A 9,335-nucleotide genomic window follows, 5' to 3' on the forward strand; every position below is an offset into this window, starting at 1 on the left:
AAAATCTGTCACAAATTGAACAGGATGCTAAACGAGAAAATTGATATTTTAGTTTGGACCATGGAGTAATACATGTCTGGTGAAGTTTTCCTTCTCCTCTAACTCTGGTCTAGTCTGTTTTGAATCCGTTTTGTGGTGCAGAGTTCTGCTGCCTCCTCTTTAACGGCTCGTTCCATCAATCTCCATCCCTCACTTGATTCTTTCTTTACATGACTTGTTTCCAGGATCTTTGGCCACTTCAGTCATCGCTCTGAGTGGCAGCTGGTGAAAATAGATTTCAGGTCCATCTTCAACAGGAGATGCACCGAGGCGGACTACCAGACGTGGCACCTACACAACCAGGTATCATGGCTGCCGGACCCAAATAAAGATCTGAGGACAAAACGGTTCTGGATGCACTTTCTGTTTTTAATTATTCCAGTGTGATCAGAGTGAGTAACTATTTAGTCTGCTCTTTAATTTACTTTACAATTATTCATTATGTTTTTTTCTTAAATATAGATTAAAACTGGAAAAGAAATTCTCTGTTGAAGGGTGAAATGGGCAGACAGCTGACTGATCCCTCCTTATTGACGTCATGCATTCATTAAAAAGAAAGAAATAAAATAAATCCTGGGGAACCACCACTGGTTCCACGATTCAGTTTAGGTTTTTTTTATGGTTTTGCTAATGAAACAGCACAACCTGAGCAAAACAAAAAGATAAAGGTTGACCTAAAGCAACTATTGGTCAGAACATTCACTGACAGGAAATAGGATGGAGTAAATGCACCCATAACCTTTAGCTTATTAATGCATCTCCATCCTGCTGAACATCCAGGAGGACCAAGGTTGGTTCTATATTAGCTTTTAAAGACGCTCCCCCTCCAGGCTCAGAGTGAGTTGGACCCTGACCCTCCACCCGTCCTGCTCTGTTTCATCAACCTGCTGGACCTGAAACCGAGCCACACACTCAGAGCAAGCCTTTATTCACGGCCCGCTTCTGTAAACAGCTCAGACACCCATATGTTCAGAGCGGAGTAATGATCAAACCAGGAAGCATGGAAGATGACAAGAGTCCGGGCCAGTTATGGAGCCAGACTGGCTGAGAGCGTCTGCAGAGAAACAGAGGAAGAGATGGAGCTAGAGAAGTTTCAGCTTTTCATTGTCAGAACCTGGAAGTCTATTTGTGATGCAGTCCGGTTTCTTTGACATCTCACTACTGACACCTGCTGCATGGAGGCGGGATGTCGAGTGAAACCGGCGGCTCAGGTTGTTTTTTAATCCTCAGCTGATTCAGTCTCTCAGAATAAATCTAAAAATGTTTGGCAGATTGAGGTTCATTATCAGATTATATCAATATTAGTGAATAAATCTAAGATGGAGCCCCAGTAGGGTTGCAGTGACAGACGATGTTGATTTATTTCTGTTTGCATCATTTAAATCATTTTCCTCCTGGTTTTTAAATGAATGTTTGTGTGATTTTCCTGTAATCTGTTTTCTGATCTGCTCGGCAGGGTGAGCCGTGTCTGATGGGCGTGAAGAGAATCTACCGGAAGCTGAAGCCGACCTCCAGGTGCGTCATGGGAAAGACGTACTCCGTGGCGATGACCTCGGCTCCCTGCGACTGCATGGAGGCGGACTTCGAGTGGTCAGTGCTGACCTCAGTTCATCCCCTTTACATCTAATTTTTATTTGTTAAATTTCTGTCAAATTTAATGTTGGTGATCTCAGCCAGAACACAAACAGAAAAATCCCACATTTTTCTGTTCAAAAAACATTTGAACATATGTTTTAGACACTTTTAGTGTTTAATGAGTAAGTTTAAAAGTAAAATACTTTATTTTTAAAAGGAACACAATCTTGGTCTACTATTTAGTTATTAATTTCATAGCAGCACATCATAAATACATATTTTTTCTCACCCTGACCAATCAAAGCCTGGGGGCGGAGCTAATCCTGCTCAGGTTTTTATAATTGGTCTGAAGTTCGCTTCACTAACCAATCAGATATCTGGGTTGAAAAGAGTCACAGTTTATTAATTCATTTCTTCAATCAGGACATTGTCCACCTTGGACACGTCACCAGTCCTTCACAAGCCAACACAGGACATGTACAAACACACACACACACACACACACACACACACACACACACACTTAAACGATTTAGAAAAAAACAACAAAAGATTAATATCATAATAAATGGAGGCAAAATTCCCTAAATTTGAACTCATCAGTGAGAAGCTATAATGCTAAAAACATATTTTCTCTAGAAGCAACAAACCAATAAATATTCACTCAATCAAATGCCCATAATCATTTCCATCACAGGCCTTCTGGCAGTCCTCTTCTAAATGCTTATGAAGTAATATTTAATAGAAAACCCATATTGGAAAAAATACTTTAACAGAAAAATGGTAACTAAATATCCAGGTCTACAGATCTAAGCTGTAAATCTGTAAATTTAGATCACTTCATTTCTGCTGACTTTTACTTTTTTACTTCATTTTCACACATAAATATTTAGGATGAGAAACTGAAAACACTTTCCTGCATTTCTTCTTCAACATGGTTAAGACCGAACCATGAATTTAGATGTTGTTTCATTTTGTACACATGGTGACTGTTTACTCTGAAGGCCTATAGATTTTACAATAATGTTCCACCTCCATCACTAATCAAACACTGGATATCTCTGTGAATAAATGAGATTCTTGGATATGTGTGAAGCACCTTCTGCAGTTATTGACTAAGAGATTTTTGTCTCAGTTTGGCTCCCTGTAAAAAACAGGATCAGGGGATAAATAGTTGCCATCCTGCAGATTGGAAATGCATATCGGCCTTGGCACATCCTCACGGTGTTTGCGCTAATGTGTGAATATTTCTGCGTTTGTGTGTGAGAAAGAGAAAAAGTGGAGGAGCCAACGTGTTTTTCACTCTCAGACATTTTATTGATTCTACTTTAATGTTTGCCATCGTTCACGTCTTGAAGGACAAAGTGTTCAGAGATAAAACGATCCTTCACAGCCATTTTTGCAGCAGCGACTCTTAATGTCAGGAAGATGTCGGTTTATCTGCATCCAGATGAAAACTGCTTTCTCTCACTATTTAATTGCATTCATTTTTTTCATGCTTTGGTCCCAAATCTACAGGCCTCTGGAGGAGGCAGCTCCTGCAATAAGCTTCATCAGGACCATAAATCACGGCGCCTAATAGCTTTCATTAACAATCACAACACTTCTGCATCTGTGTGCATGTCGCTCTAATTGGGGCAATTTGTCCCCATCAGTTTGGGGACACAGAGCTGCTCTGCCTTTTAATTTGTAGCACAAACACCTAATGGCTGGTATCTGCAGTCCTAAACACAGAGGGGTTCCTCACAGCAACAAAGTTCAGCATCAAGTTTATGATCCATCAGAAACATGTTTATTATAACTGCAGCTTTGACTCCAGCAGGCTCATATATTGACACATTTTCTTGATGACATGTAGTTCATCGCAGTTGACAGGTTTCCATTCCTGAACACTTTGAGGTTTGGACTGTGGCTTTAAGACCAGCCCCAATCATCACCCTTCCACCTCCATGCCAGCTGGTGATGAAGTTGCACCAAAAATGTTAGCTAGCTACGTAGCGAGGGTATTCAGTCGGCCCATTGCCTTAATGGATCTGTGAGTCAGACTCAGTTGAATTGATGAAAATGTCTCTGTGTGATTCTAATGTTTGCTTTGCAGGAAAATCCCACTAGAACAAAACAACTTAGATTATACGAGATTAAATCATCCCAACACAACAAATTTAATATCTGTGTTTAACATATTTAAGGCCAACTTACCTTTAAATGAATTTAAGACATTTTAAAGATGCACAAACACTGTTAAATGTTTTCCATTTGTGAATAATTTTTATCTATTATTAGATTACGTCATGAGTTCTTCTGTGGTGAAATCTCTTGTGTATTTTGAAAACGTCTTAATATGATTAAAATCATTTGTAAAGTAATTTTTATTAGAATGCAAACTTCACAATAACCTTAACAATGATTTCAGATTTCCGTTGCTTCTGATCGGATCACCGTCTGTCGGTTTCATTGCAGTGATTATGGCTATGAGAGGCGAACTGATGGGAAGTGCAGCCCCGCCTTCTGGTTCCATCCGTCCTCCATGTCCCGCAGCTGCACCACGGGGATGACTTTCCTCAACAGCACCGGGTGAACATGACGAGCATCAGATCAGAATCAGGAAGTTAATTACTTAGTTAATTAGAACATCGGAGATGAATGAAACACAAGAGTTGAAAAACTTTTGAACATAATTTTATCTGAAGCCCAAAATGGAGTGAATATCTAAACAACAGTGTCAAATTGCTGTCCTGAAGGGTTTTGGACATGTTCCTGGTCCAACACACAGTCTAAACGACTGGGTTGCTTCCTCAGCATGTTGTCAGGTTCTGCAGGAATGTAGTAATTATTTGGATCAGGTGTGCTAAAGCAGAGAAACATCAGGACATCGGCCCTGGAGGACCAGCACATCACTTTGCTGATTGGGCTGATTGGTGTCTGTAAAACAAGAAAAATGAGTGTTCAACATGATAATTCATAACAACACAGAACCTGTTCTGCTGATGGCGCCTTAAAGTGTTACAGAACAGCAGGAGGAGGAAACGTGTCTGCAGCAAAAAAGTTTGTTTCTAACTAAAGAAACAGACTGAAGTAAACAGGACATGTTGGCAGGAAAACAAGAAAGACACAAAGGAAGCAGAATGTGAAGCAAAATCAACTAAGATGAAGTTTAATAATAATCATAGTGAATATGTGATAACCAACGACAGGAAGACCGAATCTCATCGGTTCTCACTGGTTGAAATGTCTAAAGATGATAGGTTTATTTTTATATTTTAAATGGGTAATTTCAACTTTCTGAACTTTTCTAAACAGTGTAAAGCAGGTGGCTGTTAAAAAGGTAAATGATCAAGTGTTACTGAGATCAGGCATTTTAAAATATAACGTTTACTTTTTAAGGCTCAGGATATGATGTGTACATGAAACTGGAAACATCAAAAACACAAGCTGGTGATATTTAAAAAAATAAAAACTGGACAGAGCAACAACAACGTGGAACCATGTGGTAGTTAATAGTTAAATAAGAGTTGGTTAATTATTTAAAAAGTCAGTAATTAGGTAAATACAAGTTAGTTGGTGTTAACTAAAAGTTAATTAATGGTTAGCTAAGACATAGTTCATGTTGCATAACAATGGTAAAAAAAATAACACATTTTTAGTTTTTAACAGTTATTTAATGATTAAATAAGAGTTGGTGGGTAAGTGAGAGAGTTTTGGTTGAAATAAGTTAGTTGCCAGTTAAATGAGCATTCAAAGCTTTTGTTTTGCCAAGAAAATGTAATTTAAATAGATAAACAAGGTTTGGACAGAACCACAGAGAAGCATATTACTGTTTCCATGTGAACATGGTCAGATGGTGTCTGTCCCCCTCAGCTACAGGAAGGTGGTGTCCAATAACTGCACAGCTGGAGTGATAGCAGAGTACACGGCCCGGCGACAGCACTGCCCCGTCCAGGCTCCCAAAGGCCTCCACCTGGTCACCAGCGAGGGCCGGCTGACCGCCACGCTGGGCGCCAACGTCACCTTCCTGGTTTTCCTGGAGGAGGTGAGCCCCACCAGCTGCTGAGTCATTTCATTCAGCAGGGGAAGGAATTTAAATAAACCTTCTACAATTATAAAATCAATCTGTGAATGTCAACCACGGTGCCCACTGTTCATCACATCCGAGAAAACCTTCCTGGCTAAGCCGTTTCTATGGAGACCAAAACCCTTTGGTTGAACTGAAATGCTGTTATTTTCACACTCGGTGTCCATTCGTTCTGTTCCTGTTCTGGTTCAGAACAAAGAATGGACCTAAACGTTTCAAAAGAGGAGAGTGAATTTATTACTGCCATTCAAAGAGCTTCGGATCGAAATCATCCACCAGGAAAAGCAGACAGCGCGCCGCATGCAGAGTGGAAAGAGCACAAGTTTATTTTCTAACTGACGTTTAGAAAATGAGATTAAAAACTCTAGTCAAGTAAGACACCAACATGAATTAATCACTTCAGGCCTGGGGGATGAAGGCTCCTTCCTTTATGTTTTCAACTCAAAGGTCCAGTCTCACTGCTGCCACTTCAACTTTACCGAAAAGAAAATTTCACACATAAGAAAATGAAATGCAGCAGTTCAGTTATCCAGTCCAATTCTTCCATAAAGACTTGAACTTTCTTTTTGTGCTCAGGAGAGTCAGAATATATTTATTCACTTAGATTTGGTCCTTTGTTCTCTGAACACCGAGCGTGTTTTACTGGATGCAAAGAGTCACTTTGTAATAAAAAATAAAGTTTATCTTTGTTTAAACAAAAGGAACCAAGTTATTGGCTCACACAGAGCAGAGTCTGTAACTTCATTAAGATTAAAAACATTTTTTATAATCGAAGATGAAATTCAAAGATCTGTGATGAACGCCTCGTGTGAAAAGTACAGCAGAAAAATGTGTGAAACTCTAAGTTTTAATCACACAGGAAGATTAATTTGCCAATTTCTTGCATTTCAAATGTTTTCGTTGTGACTGATTGAGGTCAAGCAGCACCAGAGCATCACGGTTTACATTTGTATTTCTTTCTTTGCTGGGATAGTGAGCACAACTCCGGTCGTCTTCACAGAACATCGTAGAGCCGCAGCTCAGCCTCACTGATGGTTGGTTGGTTCTGCTGCAAAATGCTTTGATCGAATCTGGACCCAGTTAAAAGCAGCAGAACGAGTCCAAACGTCTCTGACTCGGTTTCTCACACTCTGAATAACGTGAATATTATCCAATCAGAGGTTCTTAATGAACTTACATTTTGTAAGTATGGTTTTTGATTCAAACCTGATTAATTAATTATTGACTCTGTAATTACCTTGATTAACATTTTAATTGAGTCACTTCACTAGTTATTTTTTGTAATCTAAAGAAATCCTTTGAGTCAATGTTGTATAATCAGAAAACGTGAATAGATTTTCCACACTTTTATTAACATCTTTGATGCTTATTAGCATCATTCGTCCATAAAGTTACACTTAGATTTATAAAGTGCTGTTTCAATGTTTCTTAGTTTTAAAGGTATATTTCAGTAAATCATTGTAAACACTAAGACGTACCGAAACAACATGAAACTTAGTAAACCCAGTTGGTTAAAAGTTTGACATGTGATCTTAAAGAATTTGAAAATGTCCAGAATTATGGTAAATTAGAACATTTCCCATTAGATCCACCATGCAGTCTTACAGGCTCTGAATTTAAAGCAAAGTAAATCCAGGCTGTCTGCAGGCACCAGATGTGTTTTTATCGTGAGGAGAACATGAAGTCCTGCAGATTAAACCTGAAGTGTTTGTCCTGCGCAGGGAGACGGAGCAAGGACCAGCATCACGGTGGACTTTGGAGATGGTCACGCTCTGACGTACTCCAACGTGAGCTCCATCGAGGACGGCATCAAGCACATCTACAAATCCGTGGGAATCTACCGGGTGACGGCCACCGGGGAGAACAGCCTCGGTTCTGAGACCGCCACGCTCTTCCTGCACGTCACATGTGAGTTTTTATTAAAAATACCAACACAAAAAACCTCTGCTTCCATTCATGGAGGACTGTCCTCCATTTTTCTAATCTTCCTCTTTTTCCCACTCTTTATCACCTTGTGTGGAATTGCTGCTGTCACTTCACCGCGTTCGGGGCTTTATCTCCCCAGAACCCGTCCAGAATCGAACAAACAAACAGAGATAGAACAAACCTCATTACGCTTCCTCTCCAGTCAGTGCTGCCTCGTATGGATGAGGCCTGACAACTTCTGCTCCCTAACAGATGTAAAAGGAACCGACTTACTGATCAGGGAGCCCGCCGCCCCCGCCGCCGATCTGCCCGCCGTGTGTGACAGCCACGCACACAGAGTCACTGCAGACCCCAGAGGGCGGCGGAGGAAAACAACCCACAGATGGCAGCTATTGGTTCAGATGCAGCAGAGAATTCTGGGCTAATTTCTTCTCTCCATTTGAGCTAATAAAGTTGTTTGTGAGTTTTGCATGTAGCAGCAGAGCGTGGAGTTCACTCTGTGATGCATTGTGTGTCTGAACAGGTCAGCTGGAGCATATCCATCTCTCTGCTCCCTTTGTGGCGGTGAGGAACAAGGAAGTGAACCTGACCACCGTTCTGCATCCCAGCCAAGTGGGAACGGTCACCTACATCTGGTGGATCGGAAATAACACTGAGGTACGGCGAACGCTGCTTCTCTGTGTCCGTTTGTAATTAAGAAGTAGGTTGCTGACTCTGTTGTTCTGTGCAGCTATATTTGTTGGCGCCGGCTGCAGAAAACCAAGGCCTTGTTAATCAGGACTGATAACAGTTGCAGAATGTTCTGATGAGCCATAAGCTTAAAGTGTCTCGATTACCAAGTTATGGAGAATCTTAAAGCCATCTGCATACAGAGCAGAGCGGAGTGGAGGTCCGGTCAGCAGCAGGAGTTCTTTGACCCGTTTTAACATCCTGATGGCTTCAGCCAGCAACGAGCTCTCAGGAGCATCTCAGGTTGTGTAAACTGTGGTACCAGCTCATCTTCAAAAACAGAAAAACTCCATAGTGAATGTTGTAACCAGAAGCTTACAGACACACAGCAGGTCAGTTGGAACTACCAGAATGATTTCTGGTTGCTAATGATAGAAGGGATGTTAGAGACAAATCACAGCAGCGTAGATGTGATGGGAAAGTCCAGTCATCACATCATTCAGGAAAGAGACAAATTCTGGGAAATGCACCAGAAGTGCATGGACATAATGTTCTGAAGGCAGAACATTAACTTCCAGTAAGACGTTAAAGCTTTGGCACAGAAGAGACTTCCAGATCCATGATTCTCAGAAAATCACTGAGAAGGTGGAACCTGGGGGGGAGAAGGACCTGGAGGACCTGGAGGACCTGGAGAACCTGGAGGACCTGGAGAACCTGAGGAACCTGAGGAACCTGGAGAACCTGGTGGACCTGGAGGACCTGGAGAACCTGGTGGACCTGGAGGACCTGGAGAACCTGGTGGACCTGGAGAACCTGGGGAACCTGGAGAACCTGGAGAACCTGGTGGACCTGGAGAACCTGGTGGACCTGGAGGACCTGGAGAACCTGGAGAACCTGGTGGACCTGGAGGACCTGGAGGACCTGGAGAACCTGGAGGACCTGGTGAACCTGGAGAACCTGGAGGACCTGGAGAACCTGGTGGACCTGGAGGACCTGGAGAACCTGGTGGACCTGGAGAACCTGAGGAACCTGGAGAACCTGGAGAACCTGGTGG

General features: G+C 41.7%; 1 protein-coding gene across 4 annotated transcripts in view; it reads left to right on the forward strand.

Annotated features, from left to right (window-relative positions):
- sorcs1 (sortilin-related VPS10 domain containing receptor 1) overlaps positions 1-9,335 on the forward strand; it is a 91,126-nt gene that overhangs the window by 65,282 nt on the left and 16,509 nt on the right. For all 4 annotated transcript variants that reach the window (XM_015039650.1, XM_015039639.1, XM_015039659.1 and 1 more), the window contains exons 15-20: positions 225-342; positions 1,496-1,629; positions 4,075-4,188; positions 5,473-5,644; positions 7,408-7,594; positions 8,136-8,269. In XM_015039650.1, the coding sequence (XP_014895136.1) occupies positions 225-342; positions 1,496-1,629; positions 4,075-4,188; positions 5,473-5,644; positions 7,408-7,594; positions 8,136-8,269 (859 nt within the window). The remainder of the gene's footprint in view (positions 1-224; positions 343-1,495; positions 1,630-4,074; positions 4,189-5,472; positions 5,645-7,407; positions 7,595-8,135; positions 8,270-9,335) is intronic.

This window comes from Poecilia latipinna, unplaced genomic scaffold (genome assembly GCF_001443285.1).
Source record: "Poecilia latipinna isolate Pla-1442-1.1 unplaced genomic scaffold, P_latipinna-1.0 Scaffold29, whole genome shotgun sequence".
In the NCBI taxonomy this organism is placed as follows: Eukaryota; Metazoa; Chordata; class Actinopteri; order Cyprinodontiformes; family Poeciliidae; genus Poecilia; species Poecilia latipinna.